The following is a 22,194-nucleotide window of genomic DNA, read 5'->3' as shown; positions in this document are numbered from 1 at the left end:
AACAGCTCAGCTCAGCTTTAGAGGTGGTCAGCAGCACTAAATTCCTGGGGGTGCACATCACAGACAACCTCACCTTGACTGTAAACACCACCTCACTGATCAAAAGAGCACAAAAGTGCATGTAAGTCCTGCAGAGGATGAGGAGAGCCCACCTGCCCCCACCCATCCTCACCACCTTCTACAGAAGCACCATAGAGAGCGTTTCGATGGCCTTGCTGTGTGGTGTGGAGGCTCAGCCTCTCAGACTGGAAAAAAGTGAGGAGAGTGGTGAGAACAGCAGAGAAGATCATCAGGGCTCCTCTGATGATGATCCGGCGATGAGTTATTGATCCGGACAAGATGAATCTGTGAATATTTTTCTAACTTTACTAAAGTAACAGGCACCAGGAGTTATGGCTGCAGTCTGCAAGAACTACCTATATTCCAATCATGTGCAGTGAAATGCATAATTTTGTATTTTATTAAAAATGTGTCATTTTTGAGAAATGTGTATCCAGTTAAAAAAACATTTTTTTTTATCGAACTTGGTTGTTTAATTAATTTCTCTATTTATAGATGACACTGCCACTGTGCTGCTTGTGGGTATTAAACACTTCTGTACATTAGGTGGCGCTATGGTTCTTTAAACTGCTTGAAATCCCTCATAATACAAAAGAAGAAGAATTGGCAGCACAGAAGAAGAAGAAGTAGGTATTACTGCTACTATTACTGCTGATGTCACAGCAGATTGAAGACGAAGACTCTAAAAACTCAGCAATGCTTTGGTTTGAGGGATCGATTCCTGAGGCTATAAACTCTGCCAAACAGCGCAGCCTGGTCTTCGTGGTTGTCATCGCAGGTAACTGATGTAAAATGACCTTAAACGAACTGAAGCTGAACTGTTGACACACCGCGATGGTCACGAGAGCCTTTAGATATTAGCAGGCTACCTCCCGACCCCCGAGCTTCTGTGATGTCTGCGGTGATCGGGTTGGGGAGGGCTGCTTCTGGTTCATCTCAGACGTCGAGCAGATCTGTGTCCCTGCTGAGTTGGTTTATTTGCATTTTACACACAAACATGGCTACCGATTATTGCTCAAGCCGCCAGCAGTGGCTTTGTCCAGAAGTTTCGCTTTTTAAACACCAAGGAAGATATTTACGATTAAAGCGATAAAAGCTGGAAGAGTTGCAGAAAACAACAAACTAGCTAAACAGCTGCAGAAAAAAAACAAAAATGCACCTTATCGGACAGGAGACCTCACAATGAAGCTTATTTTCATTAAAAAAAAAGGTGTTTAACTTTAAAGTATTCACCCTCCTGACATTTTGTGTATTTTTTTACTATTGAAATAGACTTCAACTATTTTAGTAATCAATTAATGGAATATAGAGACTGTAAAACATACCTTTAGCTGGCAGACTGACTCAGTTGGAGCAATAATTAGATAAAAAAAAAAAAAAAAAAATATATATATATATATACCCATTTAGCATTTAAGATTAGAACTGCTTTCGTCTGTCAGTATGCCCTATCCAGAACTGCACAAGTGGAAAAGTTTTAATTTAATCTGGTTAAATTTCATAAAAATTCTTCTTTATGGAAGCTTTGGCCATCCGATTATTAATCGATTGATCTAAACATTAATCAACAGATTAATCGCTTTGCAAAATAATGGTCCGTTAAAGCCTAATGTAGTTTAAATATATTTAAGCTTAAATAATGCAAAAAATAAAGGATTGAAGATAAGCATGTGCATATTTACTCTGCATCCAAACCCCACATTGTCAGTGAACTGACCATCTGTGTAATCTGCATTAACCCACCTTTTCCAAAAGGCCCCAGAAGCTACAGCTTCACTAACCAGGAGGCATCACAACATGAAGAACAAGTGGCTGTCTAGACAAGTTTGGTATAAATTAGCTGAGAATGAAGTCATACATCAACAGGTTACACTAAATACATTAGAACTATTTGGAAGCAGACAACTTTGTCCAGGGTTGATTAGTTTATGCTGAGCCTCCCAAACATATTTCACATGAGGCTTTCTGTATTTTGTCTTAAAACCTATAATACTAAATTATTTTGACATGATAAGGAAGACTTTTTGTGCCTTCGTATTGCAGGTGTAAGTGTGATTAGTCTCAGGATACTCTTCTGTTTAGCTCCATCCTTTTGGCTCTGCCCTCCTTCACTTTCCCTGCTCAGGAAAAGCTGAAGTTTACAAAGGGAATTCGTTTCAGTTTATTTCAATGTGTTAATGTGTCATTAATCTCAGATACCAATCATAACCTTCACTTTCAGCCACTCTTAACAAACTGATAGCTCAAGCTTCAGCAGGACTGTAATCCCAAACTAAGCTTTAAATGTACAACAGGATGGCAGAATAAACATGATTCAGCCAAACCTCAGTCATATTTGAGTCTGGTTGAAATGAGGTTGTTCGACATCAAGGGTTGGAATAAATAAACGCAAACCAACTACTAGTTGGTTATAGAGTGGGCACAGGTGTATCCACTGCAAGGTATGGGAGGGACTCCTTACATGAATAAACTTTGTAGGTTCCTGCTGCTGAAGCTGACCCGACCAGCTGCTGCATCTCACAGTGGATGTAGTTCTTCACACACAGCACAACTTTTCCCGTTAGCTTCAGATTTTGGCTTTCAGAGAGTGGAATATATCTTCCAAGGTGGAATTTCAGTCTTTTAAAAATCCTTTAAACATCCTCGTCAGATGTGTGAACTTTAAGACTTAAACAGGTTTTAGTGTTAATTTTATCAGCCACTGCATGAAGAACCTTTTGTTGGTTTGTGAAGTTTAATTAATATTAATTTAATTATTATTAATTATGTATATGGTTAATTGCTTTTTTATGATTTTGTTTTCTCAACTAACTTTTATATAAAGCAAGTAATAGTAATACGTTCTCACATACAGTGTTAAAGCCATCATCTAACCTATCATTTATTTTTATATACCCAGGGGATGATGAACAGTCTAAGCAGCTGATGTCCAGCTGGGAAGATGTCAGTGTCTCACAGGCCGCCCAGAACTGCTGTGTGGCCATCAAAGTTGATGCCAAGAGGTAATGATTGCTTATACAACACTCAGTAATGCGGAGAGCCTGTATGAGCTGCATACCTGCGTAATTAACCCAGGTGCATCTCTAAGATGGTCTGTTAACTTCAGGTTGTATATTTTGAACATTGATTAGATCAGTGGTTCCCAAAGTGTGGGGCGCGCCCCCATTGCAGGGGGGGCGCGGGAAGCGGTATGGATGATGAAGAAAAAAAAAAAAAAACAGCGCTTGCTTGACTGAGCATAATGGACAGTTTTGAGAAGATCTACAGCAAAAAGCAGGCTCACTACAGCCACTGAAAAGATGGGAGGATTAAAGTACAAAGAAAAAACTCTCAGGGAGCTGTTCAATGTTTTCACTCCATTTTGCACAGAGGCTTTTTTAATGTATAAATTATAGCAAAGTTAAATATTGTTACAAATAAAAAAAAAAGAAATATGTTTAAAATAACACAGACAACAAAGAATCCTCTTCTAATCTACATTATAGAACTATGAAAAAAATACAGTTACACAAAAGTGTTCCACTGTAAAGATGGTGTAGTTTGTTTTGTTGCAACCTGAAGTGTGAAATAAACTTCAGTGGAGTTTGAAAACAAAATATGTGTATAGGCTTATTATATCTGGTTGAACGATGTGTGTGCCCAGTTTTTTGTTTTTTTTTTTTGTTTTTTGTTTTTTGGGTGGTGTGTGTGTGTGTGTGTGTGTGGGGGGGGGGGGGGGTTGGTTGGGGGGGGCATGGAAATTTTATTGTAATCCAAAGGGGGGCCCAGAAGAAAATCTTTGGGAACCACTGCATTAGATCAAGTGGTAATCCATCAGCTTAACCTGTTGAGGGGCTTTAGAAAAAGGTCATGTCTGTTTTTGAACATTTAAAAAAATGTAATTATTCTGTTAAACCTCACTGGGTCGTACGGTGGATTAGATATACCAGACTGGAGCAATATGGACACAAAAAATATCTTGATATTTGTTAAGCTGAATAGTGAGTCAATATTATATTTGTTTTGTTTTTTCTTTCTTAAAGTGATTAATAAAAAGTCTCCTTTTCAGTCAAAGCTTTGCCTCAAAGCTCCAACACACATTTTTTAGCAAAGACCTGCAAATTGCTGAACCTACTGCAATACCTACTAGTACAATTATAATACGACATAAGTCATGTCAATATAAACACCATAGTCTCTTAAACAGAATGTCTTTTAAAAGAAACCCTTATAGATTTCCAGCCCTACAATACAGGTCACATAGATATCAGATCAATGCCTCATTATGTTTTAGATCCATCGTGTTTTAGAACACAAATCAGACTTTCTTTTCTAATCTAAGAGCTTCCAATAAACAGTTTAAAAACCATCCAGTGAAAATATACTGCTGCCCACACCAGTAGTGGAGACTCAGAGGTATAGAAATCCATCTTCAAACTGCTGTGTATTTCATTTGATCTCTGCTCAGACAAATATGATCACATATTTCAAATGCTTTAATGTAAAAATTCACACTTTATTCATAATTGAAACATTTTCTCTTCCCAGTGATACCTGTGTCCAGTTTTCCCAGATCTGTATCCTTTTCTGATGTGCTCTTAATGTATTTATGTGGAAATGTGTGAGTGCAGCTTGTGTTCCTTGATTAGCTTGCTAAAGATCCCGTAGTATGCGTGCCCTCTAGCTTCTTTATAGGAGTGAGTGGGATTCCTCTTGAGGTCATCGCTGGAAGCGTGTCTCCTGATGAACTGATGAAGAGAATCAACAAAGCTCAAAAGGTAAATTCAGCCTGTAAATAGGGACAGTTTTAGAAAGAGGCTGTTATTGCTTCAGCTCATTACCGTAGTTAGATCACTTATTTTAATAAATTCTTGCCTCCATCTATTGATCGTCTACTGCTTGTCCTTCAGGGACATTCAGATTGTGACAGGTCTAAAGCTTTCCATCTAAAAATACCCAGATGATTGGGTTGAGTCATTGACTTTGCAGGACTATCTCCAGCAGTCTGTGGGCAAAAAGCGAGTGGACAAGGGTTTACCATGCAGGTATATCACAGGGCACAAGCAGAGACACAACCATTAACACACACACTCACACCTAATTCAGTCATGTTTTTGGATTGTGGGAGGAAGCTGGACCCAGAGAGAAGCCAGGCATGCATTTGCATGCAAAACACAATGCAGATACATTCTTGACCAAACCTAGAACTTTCTTTCTACAAGGCAACCATGCTACAGCCTCATTATGTAAATGACAAGGGGTTGGTCAGACTTAGCAGCCTCGTCAGCCATGACAGCGAAGAGGAAGACTAACCCTCTTTTTTCCTTATTAAAATGAGTCACATATACACAAAGCTTCCACTGATTCCCGCTCTGGATTACAGAGCTGGATTTAAATATACATAGAAATAGATTCTAATCTGATGGTTTTGTTTTTCTTTTCTCTGAAACTCAATAAAATGGATCCTTCCCTGCTTTTTATTCATACACAGCCTCAGTCACTTGCTGTTTTCAAGTTTAAAACTTTATAGATTTCAGTTTTATTTCAATCTCTTTCTGGCATACCATTGCTAGTATTCCTATCTTCTACGGGCTGGATTAGTGTTTTATAAATCTTGCAAATTTGCTGATAACATCATCTGGCGACTTTGTGCAAATTTAAGTAGAGTTTGTATGGAAACAGATGTTCAACTGTCTGACAAATGAGTTCTCATCCAGCTAGAAACAGCTGTGCCTGAATTCATACATATGTCATTTTGGTTCTCTGATTGTCAAACATCTCCAAAGGATCTCTTTCAATTCAGTTTATTTACAGTCATATTAAAAAGTTTGGGCACCCCAATTAATCTTAATTATTTTTATTTCTAAATATTTGGGTGTTTGCAACAGCTATTTCAGTTTGATATATCTAATAACGGATGGGCATAACTGGGGATTGGGATGGCCTTTCCAGAACATTGTAACTGTTCCTCTGCATAAATGCCTAGTAGATTTGGAGCGGTGTTTTGGATCACTGTCTTGCTGAAATATCCATTCCCGGCGTAACTTTGTAACTGATTCTTGAACATTATTCTTAAGAATCTGCTGATATTGAATGGAATCCACGTGACCCTCAACATTAACAAGATTCCCAGTGCCAGCATTGGCAACGCAGCCCCAAAGCATGATGTAACCTCCACCAAATTTTGCAGTGGGTAGCAAGTGTTTTTCTTGGAATGCATTGTTTTTTTGCCGCAATGCATAAAGCCTTTTTTTATGACCAAACAACTCAATCTTTGTTTCATCAGTCTACAGGACCTTATTCCAAAATCAAGCTTGCTTGTCCAAATGTGCTTTTACATAACTCAAGCAATTCTTTTTGTGGCGTGCTTCCAGAAAAGACTTCTGTCGCATCACTCTCCCATACAGCTTCTCCTGGTGCAAAGTTATTTGAATTGTTGAACGATGCACAGTGACACCATCTGCAGCAAGATGATGCTGCAGGTCTTTGGAGGTGGTCTGTGGGTTGTCCTTGACCATTCTCACAGTTTCCTTACAGTGGTTTACACTGCAGCCTGAAGTGACCCAAATCCGATTTCCTTTTGCCTATATGCGACCTGGATCTGATCTGTTCATGGCCGTCTGAACAACACAGATCTGATTTTTTTCCAATCCGACCCAGGCCACTTGGCTATGTGGTCCTGAATCCGATACGAATCTGATCTTTTCAAATGCGACCTGTGTGTGAACGGCTTGGTTGGATCATTCAACCTGAACGTCATTAATACCCGTGTTGCTACACAGAAGCGGCAAGAAAAAAAAACTCCATGGCAGATGATGATGCGGAGAGCAGAATTTATGTTTAACCATATTGAAAAGATTGTGTTTTTATGGTTGGAAAAGACCGCTAGATGCGCGCCGGCACTACCATCCATGTTTACTTCAGGAAAAAAAGAGCATGCTGGCCTGTAACGTCATTGCATCCACTACTGCGCATGCAGGACACTTGCGATGTATGACTGCAGTTCACACAGGAGATCAAATACAAGTCGCATATATTTGGAAATATAAACGGCAACGTAAAAAATTCGGATTTCGCAAAAAAAAATTTGAATTGAGCATCGAGGCCTGCAGTGTGAACGTGGCCTAAGTTAAATAATCTTTGTTTTCAGATCATTTGAGAGTTTCTTTGAGGTGCCCATGGTGACTCTTCAGAGGAGATTAAAACAGGAGAAGAACTTGCAACTGGCCAACTTAAATACATTTTCTCATGATTAGATACACCTGGCTATGAATTTCAAATCTTAATGAAGTTACGGTACCAAAACCAATTTTTATGTTTCAGTAAGTCAGTGAAAAGTAGTTAAGGGTATTAAAATCAATAAAATGATAAGTTTACCCACATTTTTGCACGTGTCAAGTTTTGCTTTCAGTTATTAGATATATCAAACTGAAATAGCTGTTGCAAACACCCAAATATTTAGAAATAAAAATAATTTAGATTAATAGGGGTCCTCAAACTTTTTAATATGACTGTATATAGCGCCAATTCACAACATGGCCTCTGAAGGCACTTTACAGTTCACCAGATCATACAGTCAAATTGATTCAAAGTTTTTAAGGAAAACCAGTTGATTGCATCGACTCATTAACTCGAATGGAATCCCTCACACTAAGAATGCAGGGACAGTGGGGAGGAAAAACTCCCTTTTAAGAGGAAAAAACCTTGAACAGAACCAGGCTCAGTGTGAGCGGCCATCTGCCGAGGCTGACTGGTTCAAGGAGACAGAAGCAGAGATACAGAAAGAAGCAGAGATATAAAAGGCAACTGTTAACCAGCTCCACAGGTGGCCCTGTCCAAGAAACACAAAGCCAGACAGACCAGCTCCGAGCCAGCTCTCATGTTAGAGGATAAAGAAAGCACATCCAGCCAGTCATAGTCAGAGAAACAGGACTGCACTGAAAAACAGGCCGATCTCTAAAATCTATAAACAAAGATGTTGATGGCAGCAGCACAGCTATTTCTCTCAAAGCTGGAGTCGGAGCCCAACAGGACCAGACCAGATGATGCTACTGTGAGAAAAATGGTTTAGCCCTGTGCCGTCTGTCAAATCTGAATCTATAATGTTTTCTTCTTTCTGAAATCATTTTCTTTTAGCTGCACCATCAAGAAATCGGAGGTACTGCTGCTGCAGAAGCACAGGATTCATTTGTCAACACACAGCCATCTGACAACGCCACCAGAGAGCCTACCTCACCTGCAGAAGGACCCATCGGGTTACAACCCGTGCATGACAAACCAGGTGATGCACCAGCAACAAAAGGTGTGCATGATTGCTCATTAATACTGGTTTTCTAGTGTATGATAATATGACAGTTATACTAATAAATAATCAAGCTTTATTGTATAGAAAGCATTTTCTTCCTTTATTTCTAGGAGATTCTTTTCTAACCCGAGAAAGAGCATCCAGCATTCATAAAGAAATTCAGCTTCTTATTTAACATATATCACCACAGACAAAACTAAAAGCTTAGAGCAGATTTCACAAAATAATTAGCTTACAGATTATCAATAATATAATTAATAAGATTTTCTCCTACAAAGCTGCATTCATTTAAAGAAAGACACACACTGACATGAGCCAACAAGATTAATCTCTTAAGGCTACTTTTGTTTCAGATATGTTGCATATATTGTTTAAAAAAAAAAAGAAAAGGGTTTTGATAGAAATCATTGGTGCAAAATATCAGATTTTCCGTAATGATCACCTCTAACTCCTATGATTGTTCTTTTTGCTTTTTAAGCAGGAGGAAAAAGCACTAGAGTGTGACTCGTGTGCCTTTTCCTCACCTTTTGAAATTTAAACAAGTCTATTTGCATAACACCTATTCACAGCAAATATCACTTCAAGGCACTTCTAGAAAAATTAATTTAATCCAACGAGAAAATTAAAAAATAACTCAATAAAACATGAGGATATTACCATGTGAAATCAGGAGCATAAATTAGGACTGGTTGTGATCTGCCAGAGGTTCTGAGTTATGTGTTAGCTATTTCTTATTTTTAGTCTGTCAGTATGTCAAACAATAAATTACTCTACTTTTATTTTTCTGTATTGTTTACATCATAGGGTCACTTTCAAGTTCAGCAGATGAAGAAGGTGTTTCAGGTGCAAAGCCTTCCACAGAGAGCTCACCTTTCTGCCAGACTGTTTCTGAAAATGAAAACCTGAATTCAAAGGTAGAAAGGTGAGAGCAATGGGTTTGGATTACTCCTGCAAATAACTGTGTATTTAAAATATTCTGTTTGTAAGAAAAAAATCAAACTAAACTGAGCACTGCTTCTCTGTAGTCGACTTATTTTAGCCTTATGAAGTATTCTCTGGTGTATGAAGGCCAGTGAATACTTTATCCTAAAGGTTCAAAGACTTCAAAAGTCAAGCAGGTCCTCTGTTTCATCGAAATTCTGCATAAGATTAATGAACCGTTTCCCAATAATTTCAAAAGCATGTTTGGATTTTCTTATGTATTTTCTATTTTCTCATGAAAGGTTAGACATTATCTGTTTTGACCACATGGTGGCACTAGTTCCATTTACAACTTTTCAGGCTAAAGCTGTACATTTTGTAATGACTAGCAAACCAATATCAGTACAGCTTTTATTTTAAACCCTAACCTGCCTTAACAGCTTAAAATTTTGATGCTGATCCTACAGCATGAATAAAAATATGCATATTGGTCTGGAGGGGTTGAACCTCAGCGCTCTATGGATGATGTGTATAAATCAGCAACACTGCTACACTTTGTAGGAGAAGTAGCTTTTAGCTTCTTTAAGGAGAGAAACCAAGAAGGTTAAATATCCCTCTATCTCCCCTCTTTAAAGAAAATATACACAATATAGTTGCATAAAACATATTGTGTTTTAGCAATAAAACCTTTTCCGTAATTTGGTATAAATCGAACAAGAAAGTTGTATTAAAATTCTACTTTTTTAAATTATGTGTTTGTTATTTCTAGTTATATATATAATCTGAAATTAAGATAATTTCTATTGAACAAACTTGGAAAATCTCAGAAACTGATAAGTTTATTTTCTTAAATCTTAGTGAATCTTCAATCTTGTGGAATGGTAAGATCCTAAAAATGCAAATAACTATCTATGATGAGAGCTTTGCTGTGGACTAGCAATTTGGATGTAATTGAAAATAAATACAGGAATAACTAAATGCTCGATAAATACATTAAATTGGCAAAAAATAAATACATTGAAGCATCAGCATTAAGGCAGCAACAATGAGAGATGAATGTAAAAATGTTTTATTTTTTTTTTACTGTTATTTTTTGCTGTTTTCTTGTTAGTTTCTTCTAGGCTTGTCCCGATCCGATACGTGGATCGGATCGGGACGCCGATATTGGCAAAAAAATGCGTATCGGCAAAGCATGTAAAATGCCGATCCAGACTGCCGATCCAGTTTTTTTTTTTTTTATCCGGTCCGTATTTTCCAGTTTCTCCGATTGAAACGATCCATTCCACTATTTTGCGCCAGTGTTTCCCTGTTTTGCATTTTTAGTAAAACTTACAGTAATACTTGCACCTTTAACTGTTTACGGCTTTACTGTTCACTGTGCAATTTCAGATTGCTATTCATAATTTTGTCCAGTTTGTGTTTATCTCTTAATAAACAGGTAAGTTTGTTGTTACCAATCATTGTGTTTTATTCAATCTCACCTAATTCAGCTGGCTAGATGTTATCAAGAGTACTAAAACCCTTTTCAACATGAGTCTTACAACTAAGGCTAAATACTTTAACTTAAACTTAAATACATGCTCGGATAGGCTGGTATCGGCCAGTATCTGTATCGGATCGGAAGTCCAAAAACAATATCGGTATCGGATCGGAAGTGCAAAAACCTGGATCGGGACATCTCTAGTTTCTTCTACCCTATTTATTAATGCCTGTCTCTGTTTCCTTTTCTTTATGCATTTCTACCTCATCATGCAGATGACAAGAGGGTAGATTTAAGGGTACATCTAATGTCTACATGCATGAATCCACATGCGACCAGGCTAGCCACGGTCACAACAAAGATAGCTACCTACGATGGGGTTATCATTTAGTTGAGCAGAGGCATTAAACTGCAATCCATTAAAATTCTGTAATGATTGACATCGTGCAAGTTTTGGCAACAGGTGTTGGTCACACTTGCAGCTTGATGGAGGTCTGTGCTCTCTCGTTGCTCTAGTTTTATTTATTTATAATTTTTATATACACACTGGAAAACCACATGTACTGCTTAGGTGTTAAGATGAGTACAAAGGCACAGCTGCCATCAACTCTCCAGAATGGGGTCACATCCAAACAGGAACAGACGAGGCAAAGCTACTATGACCAAAAGCAGAGAGAGCAGAACATTAGAGATTGAATGATGAAATAGGGGTCCTTATGTCCTCCAGCAGTCTAAGCCTATAGCAGCATAACTATAGAGATATCTCAGGATAACCTGAGCCACTCTAACTATAAGCTTTATCTAAAAAAGGAAAGTTTTAAGCCTAGCCTTAAAAGTAGACAGGGTGTCTGCCTCATGGAATTAAACTGGTAGTTGGTTCCACAGGAACAAATTATTAAACCATGGTTTTATCCTCTGTAAAAGGTTTTACTGTGTCTCTGTAGTTTGCAGGAAGGTAGAGTCTAGAGTTGCAATTTGTATTGTAATTGCAGAGTGTTCTGGCACAGCACAAAAGGATGTGGCCGTTGAGCTTGAATTTCCTCTTCAATTTCGACAAACGGTCTTTATGCACACAGAAACTACTACAGCAGTGCTGTATGCAGAAACGTCTTCAAAGATTTCCTGTTCTACAGATAAGGTTAATTTTAGATGTAGACTTCCTCTGCAGCAGCGTCTTTCTGATTAGTGTTGAAAAAAGCTAAACGAGTCAAAGGTGGGGCTTACCACAGTGCTGGGGGGTTAGAGCCTGTCTATTAGGGTGGTCACGATACTAAACTTTTCAACTCGGTACCGATACTAAGGAAAATATTCGATACTCGATACCATTTTCGATACCACAAGGATAAAAACAAAGACTCCAAAAGTCTACAGAAATATTTTCATTAATAAATAAAATACAATAAATAAACACAATAAAGGTTGTATGCTGTGCATAATATTAAGCAAGCTTGATAAAAAACTTATAAAATTCAAATTAAGTGTTCCTTCCTTGGCTATGCTTTGCACACATAACAATGACACTAGCCAAACCAGTTAAGAAACAAAAATAATTCTCAGCAGCTGCACCTCTTACAAAAAAAACGTCTGAAACTGAAAAGAGCACAGAATTATTCAATCACACAGTGGCCTGAAAGTGCATTGCCCTCTATTCTGCACTTTAGATGAATGACTGCTTAGGTGCCACTGGTGACGGCACTGTATCGATACTTTTAAAAACGAGTATTGTATCCGGATACAAAATTTCAGTATCGATACTTTTTTGAGTTTCGATACTTTTGACAACCCTACTGTCTATGGATTGGTAGGATAAGGGGACTGGTTCTTCAGCTTTCCTCTGCTTCAGCCACCTCAGTTCTTTCCTGTCCTCGTTTTTACCTCGTGGTTAAAATAGTTAAAACTCATCAGCTGTCCCCCTGACACGCTGTCCGAAGCTAGAAATTATCTTTAGTTCTCTCACAAAGGTCATGCACACTGTTCTGCTCCTTAGGCTTCCCACACCTCTGGATTGTGTTAAACTCTCTTCTTCTCCTTTCTGTCTCCAGAGTTCAAAGCTCTCTTTTTCTTATTCAGGTTGGCTTTATGTTGGTTGTAGTGCAAACAGTCTCTATCTGTGCTTGCTCTCTCTTCACCTTAGTGGAGTTGAAGATTGTGGTCAGATTCTACAATGGTGTTATTGTCCTAATGGTGTGCTGTAATAAAAAGAAGGGTTTTTATATATAGTTCCAATCCAAATTCTACAAAATGCATCTTTTTGTATCCGGAGACAAAATACAATATCTTCCATTATAGTAATCTCACGCACAATAGCGAGCTCTTTGTTCCCAATGTAGCAGTCTGTGAAATTAGACCCTTGATGTGAGGAGTTCTTATTGGGTACATGGTGAAAGTAGGGCAGAAATGTTTTTCTACTCTTTGTGTGCCTCTCTGCTTTCCTTCTGCCCAGCTACTGAATCTGTTTCACTATTGTTTCCAGGGGGGTTCACCAATCTCACCTTGTACCCTCGGCTTCCAGGTATTATGTTGTTTCCTTAATGGATTTGTGTTTTTGAATCACACTTTCGGCTTGACCAAAAAGAGCGTCTGGAATGGGACTTTGTTCCACTTCAGAAATCTACTGACCTCTCAGGTTGCGTATTCTCTACTCCTCTGATGGAGGCAGCCATGTAGTTTTCATTCCATCTGAATCCATTGCTCTTCCACGCCTTCTGAAGGATTACTTATTTCATCTTAAAACTCAGAAACTTCACCTGATGGAATGATTTGGCGTCTCTTCAGGTTGTTGAGGTCCCAGTGAGCTCTTTCAGTACGGATGTCAGTCAGGATGCTGATGAACTTTAATTATTTGTAGAGATGGCTCTCTATGAACACTGCTCCCGTTGCAAATTCACTCTCGGTCTCCTCCGGGACTCAGTAAGTCCTTATGTTTTCACGCCTTCATCGTCTCTCTGGCTCTAGTAGCTTACTTTCTAGCTGTATGTTCAACTGATTGATGAAGTTTCAATAAACATTTCACCAGATCATACAGTCAAATTTTAACATGTCCATCAGAAACACTGCTGTGTTCTGTCCTATAGCTTACCAAGACCAGCTTTGCTCACTATATGATTTACCTTGACGATTTCTTTTATCTTTTCTAGTTTTTCTTTGTTTTCCTTGTAAAATCAGCTTTTGCAGGAGTTGAAAAGGTATTCAAATCATCTAACCCCCCTTTTCTAGAAATTTAAAAATGCATAAATTGCGCACTGTTGTTCTATGATTTACATGAAATTAATTGTTTTTCCATCAGGAGCTCCCTTACTATGCAGCCATAAACCTGATGCTCAAACAGGAAGTCCTTGAACCATTCCTCATTTCTTTCCACCAGCGACTATAACTGAGCTTAAACTAAGCTTCTATGCTTTTAGAAATCATTGAAATGGTAAATTTTGTTTTCTCTCTTTTTTAATACAGATTGACCAAGAAACTGGAAGATAGACAAGAGCAAAAGAAGAGAGAACAAAAAGAAGTAAGGAGACTTTCCTAAAACCTAATGCAGACTTGTGTGTTTATTTTATAATGAGTGGCTGTTGCTGCTACTGCATGTGATGTCATCGATTCAGATGTTGCTAAGCTACAGAAACAGCAGCTAAAAGCATTTGTGGCAATAACCACATATTTTAATCACACCTCACAGCTACACTGCTAACATTCTAACAGTTTGTCAGCTGCTGTACCTGAGAAAACAAAACATTTGACTTATTTTATGCAAATGTCGAGGACTCCTACATCTGTAAAGAAAGCTTCTTGGGAAATTGGATCTTAATTTTGTTTTTCTCTGCTCAAGCCCCTTTACAAGAGGCAAACTGCATTAAAAAGATAAGGTCACAGAAAGCTGAAGAAGTCCTGCAAGATTGTTATAAGGTTACAGTCTACAATGCACTGAGTCAGCCACAGGGAGAGGACATCATTGCAAGTGTGCGGCTGACTTTATGTACTTCTGTGTACATAACAGCATCCCCACCAGAACAGTGAAATGTGTCCCCAATAATAAACCTGGATCACCACTAATCTGAAAGAACTGCTAAAGAAGGAAAAAAGAGCGTACAGGAAAATTTAAGTATGCAAAAATCAACTTATGGTCAAGATAACAGAAATATGGGAGGCATACAGAAGGATTTTGGAGAGCAACCTCCAGCGGTATAAAATCAGAGGCGTGTGGGACAGAATGACAAAGATCAAAGGCTTTAGTCAGGGGGAGCAGACAGATGAAAGTCTGGTCAGAATAAATTAGCTGAATGCAGTCTTCAACAGGTTTAGTTCAGTTGCTGTTGTTTATACGTTACCATTTTTCTTATAACCTGGGAGTAATTCTGAGTCATCATATGTGATTTTCAGAATGAAATCAAAAAGGAGGTTGAGCGCAGGAAGATGGGGAAGCAGAACCAGGAATTTAAAAGGAAACAGGATGTGGAGAAAACCAAGCAACTTTTGGAAGAAAGGAACAGAGAAAAGGCAGAAGAGAAGGCTGCCAGGGAACGTGTTAAGCAGCAAATCGCCATGGTAATCTCATGTCTTTCTTGTCTTTAATTTTAAGATTGTTTGTTTCTGCTACTAATCTAATGAGAATATTGCTCATGCAGGACAGAGCTGAAAGAGCTGCCAGTTATGCCAAGATGCAGCAGGATGAGAAGGTTGCCAAGCAGAACCTTCTACAGGCCAAACAGGCAGACCAGGAGGCGAGGAGGGAGGCCGTGATCAGAGAGAGGAGGTGTGTGGACCTTACAAGATGGTTCTACTCACTGCTTTAAGTGAAAGGCATCAACATGAGCAGTGTTCAGCATCGCTAAGCTGCCTGGCATCAAGCCTGTCTAACAACATTCAAAAAGATTGAACCTTCAGATACTATATTATAGCCTACTTGTTTTTTTTCACCAGTACAATGAAGTTAACCCTAACAGGGTCTAATGTGTTACAGTAACTACGTTACCTTTGCAGTAACTAGCACTGTAACCAATTAGTTTGTTAGTAATGAGTTACTCGTGATGGCCTCTGAACAGATTTGTTGTTCGTTACTTACTGTATATATATATAATGACGGAAGTTTGCTGGTGTAAAGTCGGGCTTACACTGTGCGATTTGCTTTTGCTCTTTTCGTGGGGACTTTCAAGTTGTGCGAGAATTTTCTGATTGGGCCGACTTTCAGCCTGATCGTCCGTCTCAGATATAAACCCAGAAGCATGGCGGGGGTGCGGGTGAAATGGACTTCTTTCTTGTTGTAGCCATGTTTACTCAGCCATGTCTTTGTCCAAGTACGTTGTCGCCTTTTCTTTTTAGGGCTTACAGCACAAAATTGCACAAATTGCCAAGCTCACTAGAGCGCGTTTCGCTCTAGTGAGCTTCTTATTCCTCTTCTACTGGTTTGGCTTCTGGATAGATTAGTCAGAGTAGCTCCATCTCACTGAGGAGCTGAGTCAGACGTGGTTTTAGACTTGCAGTGTGAGCACGTAGATCGCAACAGAGCATCCGGTTGAACGTACTTTGTGAGCTGGGAACTTGCATTGTACTGACAATCATACAATGTGAGCTGTAGCTGCGTGCAACAATTGAAAAAAATCGCACAGTGTATGCCCGGCTTAAGGACACGTGGTGCACGTAAGCGTGATGCGCAACTTCAGCATGAACAGAAGAGATGATGGCGCAGAGCCCTGATTGAATGACAGCCTTCCCACTGAAAAGCGCTCACTGGAGACTAAATGATTGTGTGAGTTGCTGATTATGTCTTGAAACAAAGACTATAAACTGTGGTTAGAAGCTTTGGTTTCAAAAACTGGAACATGATCTTAGCACAGACTGACAGCAGCTGACTTTAATGACCACCTGTTCTTTACTTTCTCTATGTTTTCATTTGCAAATATCCATTCAGTCCTGCTAATTTTATTTTATTTTTTTTTGTGATGGTGTAACCCCTGTTTAATTCTGTTGAAAAGTATATATTCTATTTTTGTTAAATAGCTTGAAACATATTTTTTTTCAGCTTCATCCCTATTATTGTTACATTATTATAAAAGAGAAACATACTATCACATCTAGATGATTATATTGCAACTGGCTTGTCAAACTGCACACCCAACAAAATAGTGCAGATTAGTTTTCAATGTTTTCAGATGTGTAGTCCTTTAAATTATTTTATTCATTAATTAATAACAATCACATTAGATTTCATAATTGAACCTATATTTACAATTCCAATAACAAGAAAGTTTTCCAAATTCTGTGACATTAAAAAAAAAAAGAAAAGAAATAAATGCATAGTTACTTTGGCTAGTAATGAGTTATTTTCACTGATCAGGAGATGTAATTACTACAGTACCTGTAACTTAACCAACTCTAGTCCATAAACTAAAACTGACTTTATACTCAATTCCCTTTTTAATCCTTAAAGAATAAGATTATCTTTAATAAATATCTCAAGAGTGTCACCAATCCCAGTGTGTCAATGATTTATTATCTTAACAGCAGAAGGCCCAATAAGAAGCAGGCGATGCATCAGCTGCGGTTTTCCTGAGAAAAGAGAACATTTCGGCTGTCCAGCACATTTAAGACCTCACTGGTGTAGCAAGCATTCCTCAACTTTTTATAGCTTTCAGAGCCAAAATATTTTTACCAAATTTACAGACCTATTTGACTTTGTAGCTGTGACTCTTTTGCTGCCAAGAGGCTTCCTGGTTTAAACACAATAACAGAAAGGTATTTAGGACTTTTATCCGCCGCACAACTAATGATAGAAGTTACCCCGGTGGTTTTGTTTCTTTTTATTATTCAGGATGTGTGGATATGAAGTGATTTTGAACAATACAAAAATGTTTTATTTTTGTGCATGTTCTCTTTGTTTGTTTGGGGTTAATCAGCACCATTTCGAGGATACAGTTTCGACTTCCAGATGGTTCTTCCTTCACCAACCAGTTTCCCTCACAATCTAGACTCCAGGAGGCTTGGAACTTTGCTTATCAGGTTTGTCTTCCTATTTCACACGGACCATGCATGATCATATTCCTATCAGCTCTCTCATTTTCTTTCTGTTGCCTTTTACATTATTTAGCTCCCTGCGCAGCTTCTTTATCAGAGCTCTGAGTTGGACGCTTCTTCTGACTCTCAAACAGTCATTGTTCATTAAATCTGGGTTTATGGATGAATGAATCATTCAGATTTTTGAATCATCATTCTAAAATCTAATATTAGAGCTAAATATTTTTGCTTCTCCTCTTTCAGGAAATAGGGAATCGGTATGGGAACTTCTCATTAGCAACCATGTATCCTCGGCATGAGTTCTCCAGTGAAGACCTGAACCGAACCTTGCTGGAGCTGGAATTGGTCCCAAGTGCTTCCATTGTTCTTCTCCCAGTAAGTGCCTTTACATCCCGCTTGCATTTGGCTCCTGTTTATTTTGTTTGGATTCAAGCCACCAGTGGACAAATTCTTAAACGATGAATTCAGAGAAATGGATGGTAAAGTGAAAATCATTAAGCCTAAATTTTACCATGTTACCGTACAACAAAGAAAAACAGACATTGATTCATTTTTTAAATACGCTCTGTGTATTTGCGTTAACTCTACCCCTTCTTTTCTTTCAGTCTCGAAGGCCTGCTAGCTCTGTTACCCCGTCTTCTGGATTTGGCATTTGGGCCGTTCTGGGTACAGTCTTTTACCCTCTGCTTGCTGTATGGAGGTTTCTCAGCTCCTTTCTCTTTGCAACACCTTATTCAGCATCAGCATCCAGAGGGCAGGCGGACCGTAATGCCTCAAACTCCTCCCCTAACCAAGCTAAGAGGTGAGAAACCAAGTTATCATTTTCAGCTACTGTATTATCTAAAGATAATGAAAGCCGTTTTCTCGGGATAACGAGATGATTTTTGTGTGTTTAAAAACTGATAACATCCTTCAATACCAGAACAGTGGGAGAGAATTTATAAGTATAAGTCATGGCAGCCTATGTATAATTCTGTAAATAATCCTGTGTTTAACTTTTAGGTAAATGAGACAACATTGTTGGTTTGATGATATGCTTCCAATTCTGATTAATCTTATACCTGTTACACCTGCATTAGCTATAAGATGCATTAACCCCCAAAAAGAGTCCAGATTAAAGATTTTAATTAAAAAAACAGTCTGATTTGTTTCTATTGTGATCATCCACCATGACTGACAATGAGTGAAACTAAAAAACAGATCATTTGTGCACACGCGGTGCCACGACTGCACAACTATGGGCACCGCGGGCATGGATGGACTGGGAATCCTGGGCTGTTGGCCGGCCTCATTCATTACTCAGATTAATTATCTTGTTATCTCAAGAGATCAATAACTGTTTTCTCGTAATAATGAGACAATTATCTCTATATCTTGAGGAAAGAGTCAATGGTTTAACCCTGATAACCAATGATTATATCATTATCTTGAGAAGACAAAGAAAAAAAAAAAAAGTCTAATACGACCGCTATCAGCTTCCACAGAATGCAGATTTGTGCAAGAAGGAATCTGAAGGCAAAAATATATTTTTACCGAACTATGAACACAGCCCCATCTATAAGCGTATCTAACAGTGCATTCACTTCCTACATCCTGTTCTCATTTCTTGGCACGAGGCTTTCATTCCAGTCATGGAAACAAAAGTGTTGATTAAAAACCTTGTTTTTGTGGTGTTCATTGTATTGTTCATGTATGCCTGTGTAAATTCTCTTTCACCCGGGTCATAGCAACCAGAAACGGGCTTAAATGGGACGGGTTTTTTCTTTTTTTTTAAGATCATTTCGACACCTATCCAGGAGTCTATGGCTATGTTCACACTGCAGCCTGACCCAAATCCGATTTTTTTGGCCCATATGCGACCTGGATCTGATCTTTTCATAGCTGTCTGAACAACACAGATCCGATTTTGTCCAATCCGACCCAGGCCACTTGGCTATGTGGTCCTGAATCCGAAACGAATCTGATCTTTTCAAATGCGACTTGTGTCTGAACGGCCAGGTCGCATTCATCCGACCTGAACGTCATCAATACCCGACAAAGGTCAGTATTCTGCGGCAAGAAAAACACCCATGGCAGATGATGATGTGGAGAGCAGTACTTATGTTTAACCATCTTGAAAAGATTGTGTTTTTATGGTTGGAAAAGACCGCTAGATGCGCGCCGGCACTACCATCCATGTTTACTTCCGGAAAAAAAGAGCATGCTGGCCTGTGACGTCATTGCTTCCACTACTGCGCATGAGGGACACTTGCATTGTATGCCTGCAGTTCATACAGGAGATCACATACAAGTCGCATATATTTGGAAATTTGAATGACAACGTGTAAAGATCGGATTTCACAAAAAAATCGGAATTGTGCATCAGGGCCTGCAGTGTGAACGTAGCCTTTGCCTTTGTCAATCAGTGCGAGCCAACAGAATTGACAAAGACTCCTGGATAGGTGTTGAAATGTCTTTAAAAACACTGAGCTAATGTCTGGTTGCGTTCCAATTTAAGCCTTTTGTGATTGTTCAGGTAGTATACCTTGAAAATATGAAGTTGAAGAACAAATCTACAGCCTGTTTAGAAGGCAGCGAAAGAAAATACTTGGTCACATGAGGTTTTTCACAAGGACCAGCACCCCTGCCCTCTAGTCTGGGGTAAAATTGAATCAAAGCAAGCAAATCTAAACTCCTACAGGAACCGAGACGAGTTACATTACCAGTTATATTACCTTTGGGACAAAATAAGTCTATATTAATTGAAACCTTTTGACATAATAGCCTCAAACATCAATTTAATAGATCAGGGTTTTATTGATACACCGAGTCACATATAATAGAAAAATCAGATAGATGGTGTTTTTAAAACAGTCTGTTTCTACACATGAAGCATGCCAAACGGGACTTTATTTTAATTTTCCTGCAATATGAAGACCAGATTTGTGGAAAGCATAATTAATAGTTCTGATTTTAATATTTACCTGGCGGGCTCTGCAGCTTCTCTGAAATTACTCTCTGCTTTAAACCTTTTAATGTATAATGTTCTCTTACATACCTCTTAGGCTTCCATGTAAGCGCTGCTTTTTCATTCACATCGAGATTGAAAACACACAGCTGGTATAGGAGGGGTTTAGATTTATAATTTTGAACACAAATGAACACAAATCCAAAACACTCTTTTCAGATGCTTGTATAGAATATTACATTTGTGTCATGTTCTTTAATTTGACAATTTTTGTTTTTTGTGTCAGATTAGAGTCAGTGACAGTAACATTACCTCTAAACAATAACCTTTTGTCTTTATTCTCTGGAAATATAACATTAAATAGGAATTGAAGTCAAAGTACACATTAAACTTTCCTGTCTCAACATAGTCTGTAAATACTAAATTACTTTTGGATCAGGTGGAAAATACAAATTGGTTCTAAAGACTGGCCACAGAAGATGGATTTAAGGAAAATACACCTCCCTTTTTGTCTTAGATGGTGGAAAACGGTGAAGGTTTAGTCCGTTAACAATCTTCAACAAGGAGAAATCTTGACCTTAGGTGTTTTCTGTCATGAATAAAATAAATAATGATCTGATTTCTGGAAAGCACAAGTAATTTCACATCACCCTGGTTAGCAGAAGTCAAATTGTAACAGTTTCTTTATTACAAAATACAAAGCAGTGTCTTGGATTCGTGTTGGATAAATTTCGTTCTGTTCCAAACCTCTATGCTTCTGTGTTCAGAGAAATTCCCACCAAGCAAAATTTGGAGATGCGGCCTAAAGACTTCAAGAAAGAAGGTAAAATCTGCAGACTGCGGACAGAGGAGGATGAAGATGAAGACAACAATACCTGGAATGGGAACTCCACCCAACAGATGTAGTACTCCAACCCCTTGGTTTGGATTTTACTTGATGTATTTTCTTTCTTTTTCCTTACTCTGCTTTCTCCATCTTAAGTACTTTTGGTCCTGCACTTTGTCTGCATGTTAACATAAAAATGGTAAATTTAGTCCTATCTGAGCTTAGGACCACTGAAGAAGTCCTGAATATAACATGGTTGAATGGTTATTGTTTTGATTGTGTGAAGCCAATCATTTTGTCGCCGTTTCTGATTTTGTTCCCATTACTGATTAAACTAATTAAAATCTGGTTTAACCAATCATTTGCCTTTTATTGTGTCTTGACACACAATTCTTTCAGAGGAGCAAAGTTGCAGCCCGGAAAGCCTTTAAGTCTGCATTTAGATAATCTTAGTGGGATTGGAAACATCTCTTACCCAGTAACTTGGAACAGTAACTGCAACGCTACTCTTTTGTCCAAGATAAATCAGAGCTTTGACAGTTAGTTACATGTCTGCTGTGTACTGCTTGGTTTGCCATTGCCACTCTAAAAACAAAGTACTATGAAAAGAGACTTCACTTGACTTATCATTTGTCAGAAAGTACTATCCCAAATAAATACAGCCCAAATTT

At 38.4% G+C, this 22,194-nt stretch overlaps 1 protein-coding gene across 2 annotated transcripts; it reads left to right on the top strand.

Moving 5' to 3' along the window:
* Positions 1–662: 662 nt before the first annotated feature.
* ubxn4 (UBX domain protein 4) lies at positions 663–21,882 on the top strand. 2 transcript variants are annotated; one of them, XM_038294160.1, is made up of 13 exons: positions 663–838; positions 2,960–3,062; positions 4,588–4,616; positions 4,699–4,817; positions 8,176–8,320; positions 9,149–9,266; positions 14,196–14,250; positions 15,120–15,284; positions 15,365–15,492; positions 17,633–17,735; positions 17,994–18,125; positions 18,356–18,552; positions 21,465–21,882. In XM_038294160.1, exons 1-13 carry the CDS (start codon positions 715–717, stop codon positions 21,601–21,603), a joined length of 1,557 nt encoding a protein of 518 aa, XP_038150088.1. In that variant the 5' UTR covers positions 663–714; the 3' UTR covers positions 21,604–21,882. The 2 variants fall into 2 exon arrangements, with proteins under 2 accessions (XP_038150088.1, XP_038150087.1); XM_038294159.1 differs by having other exon boundaries at positions 8,176–8,341.
* The last annotated feature ends 312 nt before the right edge of the window (positions 21,883–22,194 follow it).

This window comes from Cyprinodon tularosa, unplaced genomic scaffold (genome assembly GCF_016077235.1).
Source record: "Cyprinodon tularosa strain WSP-4 unplaced genomic scaffold, ASM1607723v1 ctg335, whole genome shotgun sequence".
NCBI lineage: Eukaryota > Metazoa > Chordata > Actinopteri > Cyprinodontiformes > Cyprinodontidae > Cyprinodon > Cyprinodon tularosa.
The sequence above is the reverse complement of the archived record's forward strand: the minus strand, read 5'-3'. Positions and strand labels throughout refer to the sequence as shown.